The 21,317-nt window shown below is 35.9% G+C and overlaps 1 protein-coding gene across 2 annotated transcripts in view; it reads right to left on the bottom strand.

Moving 5' to 3' along the window:
- Positions 1-426: 426 nt before the first annotated feature.
- Positions 427-21,317, bottom strand: part of GLIPR1L1 (GLIPR1 like 1) — a 38,407-nt gene continuing 17,516 nt past the window's right edge. Inside the window, exons 3-6 of one of the 2 annotated variants that reach the window (XM_055566398.1) lie at positions 18,249-18,349; positions 12,123-12,208; positions 1,072-1,098; positions 427-984 (exon numbers count right to left, since the gene is read on the bottom strand). In XM_055566398.1, the coding sequence (XP_055422373.1) occupies positions 896-984; positions 1,072-1,098; positions 12,123-12,208; positions 18,249-18,349 (303 nt within the window). In that variant the 3' untranslated portion in view covers positions 427-895. The remainder of the gene's footprint in view (positions 985-1,071; positions 1,099-12,122; positions 12,209-18,248; positions 18,350-21,317) is intronic. The other variant, XM_055566400.1, reaches the window with a different exon arrangement.

Here is a 21,317-nt window from a genome sequence, read left to right on the forward strand (position 1 = left end):
AGTGTAACTCTCAGTCATGTTAAAAATACATTTACATTTTACAATCATGTAAAAATACATTTACAGCATAAAAATATTATGTTTTTTAATATTACAGCTGAGGAAAGTTGGTGGTTGCTTTAGTTGAGAAGTAAAAGATCTAGATCATTTATTTAGTACATAGAAGTCAACAATTTAACATAAGTGATTTAAAAAACTGAATTAGTTGAATAATCTGTTTTGTTTGTTTCTTTTTCTTCTTTTTTTCTGTTTGTCTTCAGACAAAAAAAAAAAAAAAAAAAAAAGCCAGAATGCACCAGTTCTTTGGTTTGTAGAGATGTTGTTAATTACACTACAGATAATTTTGTACAGGACTTTAAAAGGTATACATGCATCCTGTTATGTATACAAGGTATATTTAAAAATAAAATCTAAAAGAGATTAAAATTTCCTAACTCTACCTTTCTAAGTTTAACTGTTCTCATCAATTTCCCCAACTATTAACTATGACCATAATATAACATTACAGGCTATTTGAAACTTTCCTTAATAACATTTTGTTTCTGAATAATGTTGAGGGAACTCTTAAAGAGAACTACTGGCATTTAAGGAAAATACCTAATATCTGAAATGTTTAATTCTTTAAGTGTACTCTAACTAAAATGACAATCTAGAATATTAGAGAACAAGACTCTTGATACATGCAAAATAAATTTTAATCACTTAAGTTTTGCCTTTTTTTTTTATTGCTACCCTTCTATATTATAGTACATCTTTTGACTTAAAAACACATCAAATTTAGATAACAGGTAAAGCATTTAGAAGCCTTAGTAATTAAACAGATAAGAGTTACATTTAACCATAATCTATTTTTTTATTGTCATGTTGGAGAATTTCTCTTGTACATCAAAGACAATTAAAATCTTGTCAGAAGAACAGAAATTAGGTACAATGGATTACATGCTATCAGCTGACGTGTCCCTGATGGGTTCCAATTTGGATATCCTGTCAATAAAAACAACATTTAAGAGCTCATTTTAGTTTCAAGGAAAGGAAGTAATTGAATAAATACTGAAAGATTTTTATACATACTTTGAGATTTATCACGTTCTTTATTACCTAAAATAGAAAAAAAAATTATACATTAAACTCATTCATTTGCTTTTCTGGCTTTTTGAATAAGATAGTCAACTTAGAAAATTTAGCTTGTTTTTTTTTAATTTAAGAAAACTGAAGCCTCCTTTGCAAATCCCATAGTACTTAAAAATCTGTATGATGCTCCCTGCCAAAGATGTCATGTCAACAAATATTTCAAGAACATCTCACATATTGAAGGCAAAAGGCCTGAAACAGACAAAACTATATACAGTAGTGAACTTTATTTTTGACACTGCCATATCCATTTAAAGTCCCTGAAAAATACCATATTTCCTTCATATTGAAGATTTGGATATGAGGATTCTGCAGTTTATTATGAGTTTGTTTATTTCATTTATTTTTATTCATTTATTCATGTTTGTGTGTCTACTATGTATTAAGCATGATTCTAGGCTTTGGATATAATGGTTATTAGGAAAAAGTAAAGTTCTTTTCCTTATAGAAGCATCAGGGGAGAAACTCTATCTTCAACTTTAAAATGGAATAAATGAATATAGGAGATTAAAATATACCATCAGAGAAAGTGATTAGTATGATAAAAAGGGTCAAGAGATAGAAAATAATGAGGAACTTAATTATGGTCATAGCTAAAATTTATTGAGAGCCTACTTTATTTTGGGAAGATCACCTGGAGGAGGGCATGGCAACCTGCTCCAGTGTTCTTGCCTGGAGAATCCCATGGACAGAGCAGCCTGACTGGCCACAGTCCAGAGGGTCACAAAGAGTTGGACATGACTGAAGCAATATAGCATGCATGCGCTTTATTTTGGTCCCAAATCACTCTGTATGGTTTGTCATATTTAATCCTCTTAGTCACCTCCTGGGTTAAGCCATCTGATTCCAAGGCCTATTCATTTAATCATTATGCTGTATATCTGCCCCTCAAAAAGGAAGTAAAAAAGATAGAAGTTGACTTTCTATAGAAATTGATGAATAAAAATCAAAAGTCATAGGACTTAATAAGTGGAACACAACAGATATAGTAGTGTTAAAAATAGAATGCCATTAAAACTTGGATAAAACAAAAATTTGTGAATCCCCTCAAAACCTGAGTATCATAAAATATTTAAAGAAGTTAAGTTAGTAAACATCTGTAAACACACACACACCACAACAAAATAGTTTTACAGAAAATTTCTCCCAAACATTCAAAAAATAATGAGAATCTTACACAAACTGCAACCAAAATATTATCAGGAGTATTGTTCCCAACTTTCACTTCTTTTATGAGGCTACTACAAACATGAAGTCAAATCATATGAGGATATATGGAGATGGGAAATTATAGGCCAGTCATAAGTCTGAAATTAAATCCAAAAATTATAAGTAAAATGTTAACAAGAATTTAGCCTTCTATAAGGGAAACTTGGGAGCTCCCTAATAGCTCAGTTGGTAAAGAATCTGCTTGCAATGCAGGAGACCCCGGTTCTATTCCTGGGTTGGGAAGATCTGCTGGAGAAGGGATAGGTTACCTACTCCAGTGTTCTTGGGCTTCCCTTGTGGCTCAGCTGGTAAGAATCTGCCTGCAATGAGGGAGACCTGGGTTCGATCCTGGGGTTGGGATGATCCCCTGGAGAAGGGAAAGGCTACCCACTCCAGTATTCTGGCCTAGAGAATTCCACGGACTGTATAGTCCATGGGGTCACAAAGAATCAGATATGGCTGAGCAACTTTCACTTTCAAGGGAAACATCATGACTAAGTTGGATTTATCATTGGAATGAAAGCATAGTTTAAAATTGGATTCCTGACCTATCACTTAACTCCCAGAATCTCTATGAAAACATAAATTTCACTAGTTAAGTTGTATTTATTAACAGATACACAGCTTTTTGTCTGTCAATCACAGTTCAAAAAAAGGTTTAAAAATAACAAAAACAGAATAAACAAAATGGAAACAGGTTGCAAAATATGATAAAAGATAAGATTATAAAAATTTTTAAAAAGCATATACCTACCTCTTTACAATAACTTGAAAATATTAGTAAAATGGGTCAATTAAAACATAACATTATCCAAAGAGGAATTTGAAGCACATGTAATTTTTCTTTAAGTTACAAAATATTATGTCCAAAACAGTTTCCAAAAAGAAAATAAATCATTTGACATAGTTTATAACGTTAAGATATTAAAGGAAAAACATTTGGGATCATTTCAAGAGATGCAGAGAAAAAAATCTGGTAAAATTTAGCATTTATTCAAGATAAAAGCTCACAGTAAAATGAGAAAAATAAAAACTTGTATGATCTAAAATGAGGACTAATTAAAAACAATCTCAAATAAATATGCCCCCTGGAGAAGAAAATGGCATCTCACTACAATATTCTTGCCTGAAGAGTTCCATGGACAGAGGAGCCTTTTGGGCTATAGTCCATGGGGTCGCAAGGAACTGGACAAGACTGAGCGACTGACCCTTTCACCTTTTCATCAAAGCAAATATGCATAATTTAAACATTGTTTTTAAAGTGTGGAATAAGAGAATGGTGCTACTGTTACAGCTTATGTGCGACAATGCACTGGAGAATTCACTGTTAACATTGTTACGGTATATAACTGATGTAAAGATTAGAAGAACAAAGCTTGCATTTTTTACAGACAACATGATTGTCATTATGGAAAATCCAAGAGAATCAACTTATTTGAAATAATAATGAGATTCAGTAAGATTCCTGGATAGTACACTAATAATAGAAAAAATATTTCTATGAATCAGCAAAAAATCAATTAGGAAATATAACTTAAAAATCAATACGATGGTGTGATCACTCACCTAGAGCCAGACATCCTGGAATGTGAAGTCAAGTGGGCTTTAATAGCATCACTACAAACACAGCTACTGGAGATGATAGAATTGCAGTTGAGCTATTTCAAATCCTAAAAGATGATGCTGTGAAAGTGCTGCACTCAATATGTCAGTAAATTTGGAAAACTCAGCAGTGGCCACAGGACTGGAAAGGGTCAGTTTTCATTCCAGTCCCTAAGAAAAGCAATGCCAAATGAATGGTCAAACTACTGCACAATTGTACTCATCTCACACGCTAGTAAAGTAATGCTCAAAATTCTCCAAGCCAGGCTTCAATAGAACGTGAACTATGAATTTCCAGATGTTCAAGCTGGATTTAGAAAAGGCAGAGGAACCAGAGATCAAATTGCCAATATCTGCTGGATCATGGAAAAAGCAAGAGAGTTCCAGAAAAACATCTATTTCTGCTTTATTGACTATGCCAAAGCCTTTGACTGTGTGGATCACAACAAACTGTGGAAAATTCTTCAAGAGATGGGAATACCAGACCACCTGACCAGCCTCTTGAGAAATCTGTATGCAGGTCAGGAAGCAACAGTTAGAACTGGACATGGAACAACAGATTGGTTCCAAATAGGAAAAGAAGTACGTCAAGGCTATATATTGTCACCCTGCTTATTTAATATATATGCAGAGTACATCATGAGAAACACTGGGCTGGAGGAAGCACAAGCTGGAATCAAGATTGCCAGGAGAAATATCAATAACCTCAGATATGCAGATGACACCACCCTTACAGCAGAAAGCGAAGAAGAACTAAAGAGCCTCTTGATGAAGGTGAAAGAGGAGAGTGCAAAGTTGGCTTAAAGCTCAACATTCAGAAAACGAAGATCATGGCATCCAGTCCCATCACTTCATGGCAAATAGATGGGGAAATAGTGGAAACGGTGGCAGACTTTATTTTGGAGGGCTCCAAAATCACTGCAAATGTTGACTGTAGCAATGAAATTAAAAGATGCTCCTTGGAAGGAAAGTTATGACCAACCTAGACAGCAGATTAAAAAGCAGAGACGTCACTTTTTCAACAAAGGTCCGTCTAGTCAAGGCTATGGTTTTTCCAGTAGTCATGTATGAATGTGAAAGTTGGACTATAAAGAAAGCTGAGCACCGAAGAATTGATGCTTTTGAACTGTGGTGTTTGAGAAGACTCTTGAGAGTCCCATGGACTGCAAGGAGATCTAACCAGTCCATCCTAAAGGAGATCAGTCCTGGGTGCTCATTGGAAATACTGATGCAAAGGCTGAAACTCCAATACTTTGGCCACCTCATGCGAAGAGCTGACTCATTTGAAAAGACCCTGATGCTGGGAAGGACTGTAGATGAGGGGACAGGGGACAGCAGAGGATGAGATTGTTGGATGGCATCACTCACTCAATGGACATGAGTTTGAGTAAACTCTGGGAATTGGTGATGGACAGGGAGGCCTGGCGCGCTGCAGTCCATGGGGTCCCAAAGAGTCGGACATGACGGAGCGACTGAACTGAACTAAACTTAAAAATTCCATTTATAATATCAACACATATAGAACACCAAGCAATCTAATTTGAGATGTAAGACCTTACTGAGAAAATTTCAAAGTGTAAAAGATATATAAATGAAAGTGAAAGTGAAAGTTGCTCAGTCATGTCTGACTTTTTGTGACCCCATGGACTGTAGACCATCAGACTTCTCTGTCCAAAAATTCTCCAGGCAAGAATACTGGAGTGGGTTGCCATTCTCTTCTTCAGGCCATCTTCCTGACCCAGGGATTAAACCCAGGTCTCCTGCATTGCAGGCAGAATTGTTTATGTGTGAGCCACTAGGGAAGCCTAAAAGAGATATATAAAAAGACCCAAATAAACAGTCTTTATTAATTGAAAAGTTCAACGATGTAAAGTTACTTCTTCATTCAATTTATCTATAAACTCAAAGTAACTCTATTCAGAATTTCAAGGTCGTCTGTAGAATTGATAAGCTTATCCTAACATTAATTTCCAAGAGCAAAGGGCCAGGAATAGGCAAATGATTTTTGAACAATTTGGAAATGGAATGAGTTGGGGGAATACCTCCTACCAAGTCTTAAAGCTTATTTATTGTAGCCTTGGTAGCTTTTAAGGTGCTATCTTGGAGACCCACAGAATACAGCTGTCTAAATCTCCAGGATGAAATCATTTGTGATGGACAAAATCTCTCATCAAGCATAAAATATAAATAAAATTATCTTTTACTATTGTTATTTTATTATTATTAGAAAAACAATGTGTAAGAGCATGAGACATTTGCAAAAGGAAAAAAGACCAAAAGGTCCAGATTTCAGAACAGAAGATCCGTAAAGAGGAGGGTTGATGTTATGAAGGATGCTCTTTTCTTGGGGCCATTTGTTGATTCTGGGCCCAGGCCTAGGGCTGAAAAAGTGGGCTTTGTCCAGGAAGAAGTCACTTCTTGGTAAACAGAGAAACCAGCACAGCGTGTATTGTCCTTAAAGAACTAGAGATATAAAATTGGAGAATTGAGTAGTTCAAGATCCAGGTGGGAGGTAGAGGTGGAGGAAATAAGCCCAAGACATGCCCATTTTGTAACTTTGTGAGAGGTAAGGGGCTAAAAACCTAGGCTAAAAGCCTTTGGAAATCATAGTAGATATTTCAGTAATTTCTGTGTGTTAAAGCAATGGAAAAACAGTGGGGGAAAAAAAAGCAGTAAGAATTGAAATTCAAAAACCACTAGGTAAAGGCAACAGTGAACAGAGCCGTCTCCCATTGCAAAGCCTTGGAAGTCTCTATTCTTGGAACAGAGCAAACAGAGGTAGACCACGCCTTAGGTAAATTCTAAACCAGCTTTGACCAAGTTGTGTTTGGATTAAGAGGAACCACCCTAACTCTATCTGTTCAGTAGAGGAAAAGATAGAACTCTCCTTTTTTTGTTTCACACCATATTATTAGGTATTTAACTTATTAGGCACATCAAGTGTTTCCACAATGTACTGCTGTGGAACAAACTTCCAAAACGTAATATCTTAAAATGGTTAGCAAATACTATTATTTCTCACAATTACCTGGGTTAGCAGATTATACTAGGGAATTTCTCTCTTATATTTAGTGTCATCGGGGTTCAAGGATGTGGCTGCATTTAGCTATTGCTTGCATTTGGGGTTGAAACAGAAAGATGCCCTCTCCTCATCCAGGACCTGACCTCTTCAGTGGGAAAGCATGGATTTTTAGATATGTTGGATAGCTTTCAAAAGAGCAAAAGCCAAAGCTGCCAGTTTTCTTAAAGGTGTGGCCCAGAAATGGCTCAACATCAAGTCCTTATTCAAGGAGAGGAGAAATAGTCTGGGCTTCTTGATGGGAGGAGTGGTGTGCATGGACAGCAGGGAGGAATCATTTACAGCCATATTTAGGGACATCAAGAAACAGAGCATGTTACCAAAACGAAGAGAAAAAACTATCTTGAAACTAGAAACAGACTCACAGGTGATCTGGATGCTGGGGTTTTTAAATAGGGAATTTGAGTGTGTAATAATGGAGCTGACTGTGCCAAAAGGGGACTAACCAAAGATACTGTAGAAGAGAAAGGCAAGAGCCAGATCACACTTGGGTTTGTTGGCCTCAATGCATAGAATCTGATTTTCCTTTAGTTGCAAAAAGAAGCAATTGAAGAATTTTTAAAAAGTGATTTTATCTGATATTTTCTTTTGTTTTCTGTCCCCCACCCCCAGGGGGGAGTGAAACAACTTGGAATAGAGTAGGAAGAGAAGTGGGGAGGCTGCACTAGTTCAGGCAAGAAATGGCAGTAATCTAGATCCTGGTAAGGAAGGGAAAGTGAAAGAAAAAGACGGTATCACTTTATCTTTGTATGCTGTAGACTAGAAAACTTAGCAGTTTACAAATATGAACCACTTTGAATGAAATCTCATTTTAGAGAGACCATGCTTTCAATGTAGTCCTATTTTTTTTCTTTTTAAATTGGAGTATAGTTGCTTTCCTAGCATCAGTCTTTTCCAGTGGGTCAGCTCTTTGCATCAGGTGGCCAAAGTATTAGAGGTTCAGCTTCAGCATCAGTTCTTCCAATGAATATTTAGGGTTGATTCCTTTAGAATTGAATGGTTTGCTCCTGCAGTCCAAGAGACTCTCAAGAATCTTCTCCATTGTTGTGCAGAAGCTTTTAATTTTAATTAAGTCCCATTTGTTTATTTTTCCTTTTATTTCCAATATTCTGGGAGGTGGGTCATAGAGGATCCTGCTGTGATTTATGTCGGAGAGTGTTTTGCCTATGTTCTCCTCTAAGAGTTTTATAGTTTCTGGTCTTATGTTTAGATCTTTAATCCATTTTGAGTTTATTTTTGTGTATGGTGTTAGAAAGTGTTCTAGTTTCATTCTTTTACAAGTGGCTGACCAGCTTTCCCAGCACCACTTGTTAAAGAGATTGTCTTTTCTCCATTGTATATTCTGGCCTCCTTTGTCAAAGATAAGGTGTCCATAGTTGCTTGGATTTATCTCTGGGCTTTCTATTTTGTTCCATTGATCTATATTTCTGTCTTTGTGCCAGTACCATACTGTCTTGATGACTTTGGCTTTGTAGTAGAGCCTGAAGTCAGGCAGGCTGATTTCCCCAGTTCCATTCTTCTTTCTCAAGATTGCTTTGGCTATTCGAGGTTTTTTGTATTTCCATACAAACTGTGAAATTATTTGTTCTAGCTCTGTGAAAAATACCATTGGTAAAATTAAAAGCTTCTGCACAAGAAAGGAAACTATAAGCAAGGTGAAAAGACAGCCTTCAGAATGGGAGAAAATAATAGCAAATGAAGCAACTGACAGAGGACTAATCTCAAAAACATACAAGCAACTCCTACAGCTCAATAAAAGAAAAATAAACGACCCAATCAAAAAATGGGCCAAAGAACTAAATAGACATTTCTCCAAAGAAGACATACAGATGGCTAACAAACACATGAAAAGATGCTCAACATCACTCATTATCAGAGAAATGCAACTCAAAACCACAATGAGGTACCATTTCACACCAGTCAGAATGGCTGCGATCCAAAAGCCTACAAGCAATAAATGCTGGAGAGGATGTGGAGAAAAGGGAACCCTCTTACACTGTTGGTGGGAATGCAAACTAGTACAGCCACTATGGAGAACAGTGTGGAGATTCCTTAAAAAACTGGAAATAGAACTGCCTTATGACCTAGCAATCCCACTGCTGGGCATACACACCAAGGACACCAGAATTGAAAGAGACATATGTACCCCAGTGTTCATCGCAGCACTGTTTATAATAGCCAGGACATGGAAGCAACCTAGATGTCCATCAGCAGATGAATGGATAAGAAAGCTTTGGTACATATACACAATGGAATATTACTCAGCCATTAAAAAGAATGCATTTGAATCAGTTCTAATGAGGTGGATGAAACTGGAGCCAATTATACAGAGTGAAGTAAGCCAGAAAGAAAAACACCAATACAGTATACTAATGCATATATATGGAATTTAGAAAGATGGTAACAATAACCCTGTATACGAGACAGCAAAAGAGACACAGATGCATAGAACAGTCTTTTAGACTCTGTGGGAGAGGGAGAGGGTGGGAAGATTTGGGAGAATGGCATTGAAACATGTATAATATCATATATGAAACGAGTCACCAGTCCAGGTTTGATGCATGATACTGGATGCTTGGGGCTGGTGCATTGGGACGACCCAGAGGGATGGTATGGGGAGGGAGGAGGGAGGAGGGTTCAGGATGGGGAACACATGTATACCTGTGGCGGATTCATTTTGATATATAGCAAAACCAATACAATATTGTAAAGTTAAAAAATAAAATTAAATTAAAAAAATAAAAAGAATACATTTGAATCAGTTCTAATGAGGTGGATGAAACTGGAGCCTATTATACAGAGTGAAGTAAGCCAGAAAGAAAAACACCAATACAGTATACTAACGCATATATATGGAATTTAGAAAGATGGTAATGATAACCCGGTATGCGAGACAGCAAAAGAGACACAGATGTATAGAACAATCTTTTGAACTCTGTGGGAGAGGGAGAGGGTGGGACGATTTGGGGGAATGACACTGAAACATGTACAATATCATATAAGAAAGAAATCACCAGTCCTGGTTCCATACAGGATGCTTGGGGCTGGTGCACTGGGATGACCCAGAGGGATGGTACGGGGAGGGAGGTGGGAGGGGGGTTCAGGATGGGGAACACGTGTATACCCATAGCAGATTCATGTTGATGTATGGCAGAACCAATACAATATTGTCAAGTAAAAAAAATATATATATATATATATATATTATATATATATACACACACACAAAATAAATAAATAAATAAATAAAAGATTGGAAAATGTAAAAAAAACAAAAAAAAGTCCATTCTGCCTTGAAAAAAAAAAAGAAAAAAATTTTAAAAATTAAAAAAAAAAAAGAATCTTCTCCAGCACCACAATTCAAAAGCATCAATTCTTCAGTGCTCAGCTTTCTTTATTGTGCAACTCTCACATCTGTACATGACTACTGGAAAAAACCATAGCTTTGACTAGATGGAGCTTCATCGGCAAAGTGATGTCTCTGCTTTTAATATGCTGTCTAGGTTTGTCATTGCTTTCCTTCCAAGGAGCAAGCATCTTTAATTTCATGGCTGCAGTCACTGTCCATAGTGATTTTGGAGGTAAAGAATCCACCTGCCAATGCAGGGGAAGGAGGCAGCAGAGGATGGTGGTTAGATAGTATCACCAACTCAGTGGACATGAATCCGAGCAAACTCTGGGAGATAGTGGAGGAGAGAGGAGCCTGGCGTGCTACAGTCCATGGGTTCGCGAAGAGTTGAATACGATGTAGGGGCAAACAACAGCATAGTTGCTTTACGATGTTGTCGTAGTTTCTGCCATACAGCAAGGTGAGTCAGCTGTATGTTTACATATATCTTCTTTTGGATTTCCTTCCCATTCAGGTCGCCAAAGAGCACTGAGTAGATTCCCCGTGCTGTACAGTAGTTTCTCATGCGTTAGCTATTTTGCACACGGTGTCAATAGAGTGTATATGTCAGTCCCAATCTCCCAATTCCTCCCACCACTGCCCCTTTCCCCCTTGGTGTCCATACACTTGTTCTCTACATCTGTGTCTCTATTTCTGCTTTGCAAATAAGATCATCTATGAAAATAAAAATAAACAAATGGTACCTAATTAAACAAAAGGCTTTTGCACAGCAAAGGAAACTATACACAAGACGAGAAGACAACCCTCAGAATGAAAGAAAATATTTGCAAATGAAGCAACTGATAAGGTATTAATCTCTGAAATATACAAACAGCTCAATATCACAAACCCCAAACAATTTTTTTACTTGCAGTATGACATGAATATGGAATCATACATAGCTCATAATTGGAAAGATTGATGAGCTATTACAATGCAAATACACCTAGATAACCACAGCATAGGTCCAGAAAGTCCTCTGGTATACTTTTCTAGTGACTAACTCCTCTTTCCTCTCCAAAGGTAACCACTATCCTGACTCTAAATGTAGATTCGTTTTGTACGGTTTTGAACTTTATAGAAATGGAATAATTTAACATGCATTTTTGTGTCTGTCTTCTTTTGTGGCATCACGTCTTTTACAGTTTTTAAATTATCTCTTCTCTTCACCCCCTTCACTCTGTTCTCAAACAGGAATTAATGCTTATCCTTAAAAAGTAACTTTGTACTGGGAACTTGTCTGCTCTGAGAATCAAAAATTTATATTAAAATAAGTCTTTGCCCCGAGAACCAAAAGACTGATGAAGGAAGAAAAACATGTTGGCTGTAAATCACAATTAGTTTGGACATTGATTCAGGTATTACTTCTGAGTGAGTCACTATTTAATAATAACTAGTAAAAGGAGGTAAAAGGGAAGCAAACACAACTAAGAACAATATGCCAGTCGATAGCATTTTGGGTGTAGCAGCATACGATCTGTTATACCTTACTCCTTCCAGTCTTTTAGACTGAGAGAAAATAATCAGTGACAAAGGGAGGGATCATCTGGAATGAAATAGGATCATTTATGACAAATGCTTTGTATCATCAAACAGCAGCAATCAAATTTTATCTTCTAACATTGAGCCTCCAAATTTAAAATTATAATGAATTTCTGGGAACTTTGTTTTCCAAAGAAAATGCCCTGATTATTTTGTTTGCTGTTTTCTTACGGCAGAGTTTGTTTTCGCAAGTATCTCCTTGACACATAGAGCAGGGTGTTCCATTCGTGTAAGGGGACATATTTGGATAGTTTCCTCTGTAAAAAAAGAGACACAGTGATTAGCTAAATAGTTATTAATGTCTCTAATTTTGTTTATGCATTTATGCAAGTTGTTTTGGTCCCTAACCATGAATGTTGACAAGGAAAATAACAATGTAGGTCCCAATTTTGTACTTTTTTCTTTACAAAAGAAACTATAAACTATTAAAGTAACTATTAAAATTATTCTTTGGAGGGTGTCCCCAATCCTTCTAGCAGTTATATTCTTGAATATTCTCTAGGACACAAGTTAAATGTGAATGTAATATAATTATGTATGTGACAGCCACAGAGATTTTGCTATAAACACTAATTATGTCTTGATTTTTTAATGGAATAAGGAAGTTTGAATTGCTCATGAAAACATATGTTTTATAGTTTAATTTAAAAGCGCAGTATTATAGTATTTTGAGATACACCAGGAAGATTTGGCACATATGTTGCCTAATTTTCAGTAATATAAGCTGAAACATGCTAACAAGGCTCTCTTTTTTTCTTTTCCCACTTCCATGTTTGTGGAAGACTTTAGAAAGTGTTACTTATCTAGAGTACACAAAGAAAAACATAAGAACATGAATTGTATTCTTTTAAAGAATATGCCGCAATTTATTTATTCATTCAACTGTTGATGGACATCGGGTTGTCCCAGTTTTGGGATATTACTAATAAAGTTACTATGAATATTTTGATCATTCAGACATTTCTTTATATGGACATACATTTTCTTGGATTTATACCTAGGAATGGAATGAATAGATCACACAGTAGGTGCATATTTAACTTTTAAAGAAACTGGGACAATGTTTTTTACAAAACAGTTGTAGCACTTTATATTTCCACCAGCAGTGTGTGAGAATAACAAATGTTTAGCCATTCTATTATTGTGTAGTGGTATTCACTGTGGTTTTAATTTTGTATTTCCCTAATGATTATTGATTTTTTAGCATTTTTTTCATGTGTTTATTTGCCATCTGTGGATCTTATTAATCTTTTGTCCATTTTTCTATTGAGCTTTTGGTTTTTCTAGCTTTTAAATCTTTTTTAAAAAATTAATTTATTATTTTAATTGGAGGCTAATTACTTTACAATATTATAGTGGTTTTTGCCATACATTGACTTGAATCAGCCATGGGTATACATGTGTTCCCCATCCTGAGCCCTCCTCCCACCTCCCTCCCCATCCCATCCCTCAAGAGTCATCCCAGTGCACCAGCCCTGAGCGCCCTGTCTCATGCATCGGACCTGGACTGGTGATCTATTTCACATATGATAATATACATGTTTCAATGCTATTCTCTCAAATCATCCCACCCTCACCTCCTCCCACAGAGTCCAAAAGTCTGTCTTTATATCTGTGTCTCTTTTGCTGTCTTGTATATAGGGTCATCGTTACCGTCTTTCTAAATTCCATATATATGCATTAGTATACTGTATTGGTGTTTTTCTTTCTGGCTTACTTCACTCTGTATAATCGGCTCCAGTTTCATCCACCTCATTAGAACTGATTCAAATGCATTCTTTTTAATGGCTGAGTAATATTCCATTGTGTATATGTACCAAAGCTTTCTTATCCATTCGTCTGCTGATGGACATCTAGGTTGCTTCCATGTCCTGGCTATTGTAAACAGTGCTGTGATGAACATTGGGGTACATGTGTTTCTTTCAACTCTGGTTTCCTCGGTGTGTATGCCCAGCAGTAGGTTTACTGGGTCATATGGCAGTTCTATTTCCAGTTTTTTAAGGAATCTCCACACTGTTCCCCATAGTGGCTGTACCAGTTTGCATTCCCACAATGTAAGAGAGTTCCCTTTTCTCCTCTCTAGCATTTACTGTTTGTAGACTTTTTGATAGCAACCATTCTGACTGGTGTGAGATGGTTCTAGGTATTAAATCTTAAGAGTTCTTCCTACATACTTCGTACAAGGTCTTTGTTTCACAAAGACTTTCTTCCAGTCTGTGGCTTGTCTTTTCATTTTCTGACCACTATGTTTGAATAGTGGTCGTTTTTAATTTTAGTGACATTCAAATTACCAAGTTATTCTTTTATGGATCACGCTTTTTATGTGGTAGCTAAAAAATCTTTGGCTATCTGAAGGTCAAAAAGGTTTTATGTTTTTTTCAAAAAGTTTCAGTTTTTGCCTTACAATTGGATCTATGATCCATTTTTAATTAATTTTTGTAGATAGATAGTATGTTTTGTAAATCCAAGTTTACTTTTGTTTTTTATATGTAAGTGACAGAGCACCAGTTATTGAAAAATCTTTCTTATGTTGCATTGCCTTGTACATTTTAGAAAAGTCAGTTGAACATATGTGGTCAACCATGTGTCGGGTTATTTTTGGGCTCTATATCCTATTGCACTGATCTATTTGTCTAACTTTACATCAATATAACTATATCATGATTTTAATAATTCATGAAAACAATAGTGTTACCTACTTCAGATTTGTTCCAGTTATTTTAACTATTCTAAGTCCTTTGTATTGCCTTATGAATTTTATGATCTGTTTGTCAGTTTCTACTACAAAAGCCTGTGGGATTTTTATTGGAATTTTATTCAATGCATAGTTCAATTCAGTGAAAAATTACATCTTTACAATCTTGAGTCTTTTAACCCATTAATTAGGTATAGTGCTCTAGTTATTGTCTTTGTTGTTAATTATTTCTCTCATGACTATTACATAATTTTTAGTATATTAGTTTTTCATGTCTTCTGCCAGATTTATCCCTAAATAATTCATATTTTTGATGCTGTTATAAATGGTATTGTTATTTTAATTCAATTTATGATTGTTCATTGCCAGTATGCACATGTAATTGTTTTGCATATTGATCTTGTACACTGAAAAATTGCTAAACTTACTTATTAGTTGTAGAAGAGTTTTTATAGATTCCACTGAATTTTATATATAGAACTAGAGACCAAGAAGTGAGTAAAGAATGGTCATATCTGGCTTGTGGTCTGATTTTGTGCAGTCAGTGAACTAAGAATTGGTTTTTTTTTTAAATTATTTTTATTTTAAGGGGTTATTTAATTCAAAACAGAACAAAGAAGAATATGTAGCAGAATGTATGTGTCATGCAAAGCCTAATATATTTACTGTCTAGTACTTTACAGAAAAAATTTTTTATTACTGGTATAATGTTACATATAGGCTTTTCACAGATAAACTTTATTAGATTTCAGACGTTCCCTTGTATTTTTAATTTACCAAGAACTTTCATTAAGAATGAATGTTTGACTTTTTCTCAGTCTATTGAGATCATATAATCTTTATTTATAGGTTGATTAATATGGTGAATTACACTGATTTTAGAATATTAAAACAGCCCTAAATTACTGGAACAAACTCCCTTTGGATAAGATGTATGATGCTTTTATTATATTGGGTTCAGCTGCTAAATTTTGTTTAGAATCTTTGTACCTATGTTCATAAGAGATATTGAATAAGATCTAAATAGGTATATCTCCAATGAAGAATGCAGATGACCAACAGGAATGTGAAAAGATGCTTAACATTGCTAATTATTAGAGAAATGCAAATCAAAACTGCAATGAAGTATCACTTCACACCAGTCAGAATGGCTATCATCAAAAATCTGCAAACAATAGATGCTGGAGAGGGTGAGGAGAAAAGGGAATCTTCCTACAATGTTGGTGGGAGCAAAAATTGGTACAACCACTAAAGACAGCAGCACAGAAGTTCCTTAGAAAACTAGAAACAGAGCTATCATATGATCCTACAATCCCACTACTGGGCATATACCTATATTCAAAAAGATAAGTGCCCTGCAGTGATTTTTGCAGCACTATTTACAATAGCCAAGACATGGAAGCAATGTAAATGTCCATCAACAGATGCATGGATAAAGAAGATATAATCTATATCTATATCTATCTATTAATGTCTGTCTATCTATATATCTGAATCACTTTGAGGGGCAACTGAAACTAACAGAACATTGTAAATCAGCTATACTTCAATAAAAAATTAAATTACTTCTGTACAGATTAGAAAAAAAGAGAGATTGCTCTGTAGTTTTCACTTTATTTCTCCTTTGTAATTTGTGTCTCTTGAAGGACTATTGTTAGCTATAAAATCTGCAATATCTGATATTAACATAGATCCCGCTAACTTTCTTTCTATGAATGTTAGCATAGTAAAACTTTTCCCATTCTTTTACTTTTAATCTACTTGTGTCTTTTAAATATACTTCTTGTAGGCAGAATGTAATTGGTTCTTGATTTTTTATCCCATCATCCAGTCTTTTTCTTTTTATTTGGGTATTTGTATTTACATTTGATGTGATTATTAACATAGATTTAAGGCTATCAGATCTTATTTATTCTATTTGTCTCATCTGTCCTTTGTTCTTTTTTTTTTTTTTTTTTTCTGCTTTCCTTTGGATTAATGGAATTTTTTTTTAGATTCAATTTTACCTGCTTTGTTGGCTTATTTGATTTTACTTTTGGTTTGTTATGTGACTAGCTACTTTAGGGTTTATAGTATGCATCTTTTACTTATCACAGTCAAGTTAATTCCTCTTAACAATGAGTAGAAGAACCTTAAGGGAATTCACATCTATTTTTTCCTCTCAGCCTTTATGCCATCATTATCACAGATTTTAACTTTACCTATGTTATAATCTTCACAATACATTTCAATTATCTTTGGTTAAATAATTATCTTTTGAAAGGCAAAAATAAGGAGAAAACATCCTATGTATTTACCTATATAGTTACCATTTCCAGTGGTTCAAACATCTTTATATCACTTTTATTTTTGAAAAAATATTTTCACAGAATATAGCGTCCTTAGACAACAGGTTGTTTTTTGTTTTTTTTTTTCTTTCAGTATTTAAAGATATTTCTGTCTTCCCTCTTGCATTGTTTCCAGTGAGAAATCTGGAAATCCTTAGCTTTGCTCATCTGTATGTAACACATCTTTATTTTCTGATTGCTTTTAAGATTGCCTCTTTATTATTGGCTTTGAAAGGTTTCATTAGAAGGTGAATTGGTATAGTTTACTTCACCTTTCTTGTGATTGGGGCTTGCTAGATTTCTTGGTTCTGTGAGTTTCTAATTTTCCTTAAGTATGCAAAGTTTTGGGCCATATTTCTTCAAATATTTTTCTGTCCCTTCCTCATTCAGGAAATCAATTCCCTCTAAAGTTATGTCACAGCTAACTGATGCTCTTTTATATCACTTTTTTTTTTTGCTTTTTTGATTCTTTTTTCCCTCTGTGTATCCTGCCTTGGGTGGTAAAAATAAGTGTTCTACAATTTCTCTGGTATTTATAAAAACTGTACTCTACCCGAAACTTTTAGGCCATCTATTTGTCATTCTTGTTTTTACTTGTTACTGAGAGGGAATGGAAGAAAATACAGAAAGAGGTATACACATTTGTGCCTCTCCATGGCAACTTTCACAAATATCATGTCCTTTTTGCCAAACCTGTATATTTATTCTTAGCCTATATTTTAATCTTTTCTGCATTTTATTTTTACATTTTGTTAAAGAGTTGGATTATTAACCGACTTAATCTTATTCCTTGTACAGATATGCTGAATTTGAGGTCCAGAATTTTATTTTTGGATACTCCCATTAGGCTTTTGTTTTATTTTATTTAGATATGCAATTTCCAGCAAGGCAGCCAAAATTTTATGGTACTCTTTTCTTAGAAGAATGTGCCTATCACTCTCAATCATTTAAATCATTTACTCATTCAAGTTATATTAGCATCTGCCAACCTATTTTGTGTTCAGTATTTAAATATTACTGTGGCAATGTATTTTATAATATCTATTTTCTTACTTAAGAAATGATCTCCATCATTTCCTCTCTCAAGATTAAATCATTCATGATCAGCATAATTTTTCACACATTCTCTTTTATCTCTTTCTTTCGATTAGAATTATAGAAGGAGACTCTGCTTATGAAAAATATACTTGTGTCTTTCATATAGCATCATACTTTTGGAAACAATCATTTAACATATATTTCAACTTAAAATATTTTTAAAGCAAAATAACTTACGCAGGTGCATAGTTACATACAAGTAGTGCACTGTCAGGGCTCCCAAGATTTGGACAAACTGCAGCTGCACAACCAACTTTATATGAATAGGCCCAGACTACCTATAAAGAAAGGAGTTTTAAAATAAAATACGCAAAACGACGCTACACAATCAGCATATTATGGGAACAGGCGTAATTTTTGCCATGCTACAAAAAAATGAATATACTTAAATATTTATTGTCTGTTTTTTCTTAATTTCTAAGATTCAATTTAATTTGTTAAAGCTGCATTCCTCACTGACTGTTTTCATAAATCAAAAAGTGTCATGGCTCACTGATCCAGGATCGCCCAAAGCAGATGATCCTCCTTCTTATGCATCGTCAGAAGGTCAATGGTAGCCTAGCTGCTACATCATAATGCCTATGTTCATTCACTTCACCTCATCACATGATATGCATTTTATCATCTCACATCATCACAAGAGGAAGAAAGGTAAGTACAGTATAATAAGATATTTTGAAAGAAAGTGAGGTCACATTCAGGTAACCTTTATTAAAGGATATTGTTATAATTGTTCTAATTTATTAATAGTTATTGTTACTCTCTTGCATGCATGTGTGCTAAGTCACTTCAGTAGTGACTCTTTGGACTACAGCCTGCCATGCGATTTCCCGGGCAAGAATCCTGGAGTGGGTTGCCATGCCCTCCTCCAGGGATCTTCCTGACCCAGAGATTGAACCCACGTTTCTTACATCTCCTGCATTGGCAGGTGTGTTATCACTAGTGCCACCTGGGAAGCCCATTGCTAATTTCTTACTGTGCTTAATTTATACATTAAACTCCACCATAGGTATATATGTGTAGGAAAAACATAGTAGGGTTTGATACTATCTGAAGTTTCAGGCATTTACTGTGTCCTTTACAGATAAGTGGGATGAACTATTGTATTGAATTCTGCTTCTTAGCAGGATACCTGACATTTGAGTCCATTATCTCAGTTTTCCCATCAGAAGCCAAACCACATTCTTTGCAAACAACATCGATCCTGAGAAGAATTTCTGCTCTTAAACAGTATTCTGTTATTGGACAAAGAGTGATTAGAAGGGAGGCAGGAAACTACTAATTTCTCTGTTCTGTGCACCTCTGAGAAAAATGACTTGTTTTAAGACACTATATGTTCATTCAACTTGAGAAGATGAGTCAGTTTGGAGAATAAAGTTGGCTTTTTCTGTTGCCTATAGGGGCCTTTCTAAGAGTTCAGTGCCATGTCTAGGATTAGTTTAGCTAAAAAGTGACTTCCTCTTCTCATCAAAAACTCTCACCCAAAATTACCAAAAGAATTGGAAAATGATAGGAAATAATGTTCTTCAAGATACTGAACATCAGGCAACAATGAGTGATGCCCCTGAGAGTTGGAGGGAAAAGACGTCTCAGCTTATTGTACTGAGTGAGTTTCCAGGCTGTGGCTGGGGGTTAGGGTGGTGGAGAAGCCAGGAGAAGCTTGACTGAGTCACAGAGTTGAATGACAGAGCTGAGTGTCTGGGGAGACCAACAGGCAGGAGTCCAGGAGGGGTGAGAATCGTCTAGTGACACAACTGTGGAGGTCTGTAGGGGGTCCTCACCATCAGTTCATCAGAGCACTAATCACAGCACGCATGTGAAAAAACCACCCCTGGCCTGGAAAGGCATTGCCTATAAAAACTAGAGGGAGGGATGCAGAAGCTTACACAGGGCCAGCAATTGGAATAGTGGGCCAGTTCCCACTAGTAAGACTGGAAAATTTCATAATTTCTGGGGCCATCCAGTAGAGTGTACAGAAGAAACCTACCTCACTGATGAGAGAGAATTAGCTCAAGACTAACTACTGCTTTAATTCTATCTAACACGTTTCAAAAGCAGAAACCAAAAGGGACAGACAAATTCCAAATAACTATATCCCAGAAGACAGTTAAGAATACTTCTAGGTATATAAATAAATTCAGCATTCAACATTTACAAACTTGGCAAGATTTACAAACTTGGGAATATACCCAGCATGAAAAGAAGCAGGAAAATTTAACCAATAATGAGGAAGGAAAGTCAGTCAACTGTGGGAAAACTTCAACTGGCCTTCTACATGGGCAACTGGGCTCTGGGAAGAGAAGAGTGAAAGATAGACAGACGTAGTTTTAAAAGAATGACTACAAATGGAATATTACTCATAAAACAGTGAATTTGAGTCAACTGTATATTAGCACATATATATGTAATCTAGAAACATGGTGCTCATGCCATTTGCAGGGCAGCAATAGAGATGCAGGCATACAGGACAGACTTGCGGACACAGCAGGAAAAGGAGAGGGTGGGACGGATTGAGAGAGCAGCATTGAAACATGCTGCTGCTGCTGCTAAGTTGCATCAGTCGTGTCCAACTCTGTGCGACCCCATAGACGGCTGCCCACCAGGCTCCCCTGTCCCTGGGATTCTCCAGGCAAGAACCCTGGAGTGGGTTGCCATTTCCTTCTCCAATACATGAAAGTGAAAAGGGAAAGTGAAGTCGCTCAGTCATGTCCGACTCTTCGCGACCCCATGGACTGTAGCCCAGCAGGCTCCTCCGTCCATGGGATTTTCCAGGCAAGAATACTGGAGTGGGGTGCCATTGCCTTCTCCGAGCATTGAAACATATGCACTAGCATATGTAAAATAGATAGTAGGAAGTTTTGTGTAACACAGGGACCTCACCCCGGTGTACCGTGACAACACAGAGGAGTAGGGTGGGGATTGGGGTAGGAGGGAGGATCAAAGGGAAGGCAATTATGCAGACTTATGGCAGATCTATGTTGCACAATGAGACCAACACAACACTGTAAAGCAATTATCCTCCAATTAAAAGATAAATTTAAAAAATGGCTAACATTTTTCCAAATGTAATTTAAACTATAAACCTATACTGCCAAGAAGCTCAGTAAACTGCAGCACAAGGAACATGAAGAAAACTGAAAATTTTTGAATTTGCTTGAGACTTGTAATAAAGGAAAAAATTTAAGGCAGCCTGGGAAACCAAGACACATTACATACAGAGGAATAAATAAAAGAATTACAGTAGAT

Source organism: Bubalus kerabau, chromosome 1 (assembly GCF_029407905.1).
Source record: "Bubalus kerabau isolate K-KA32 ecotype Philippines breed swamp buffalo chromosome 1, PCC_UOA_SB_1v2, whole genome shotgun sequence".
NCBI lineage: Eukaryota > Metazoa > Chordata > Mammalia > Artiodactyla > Bovidae > Bubalus > Bubalus kerabau.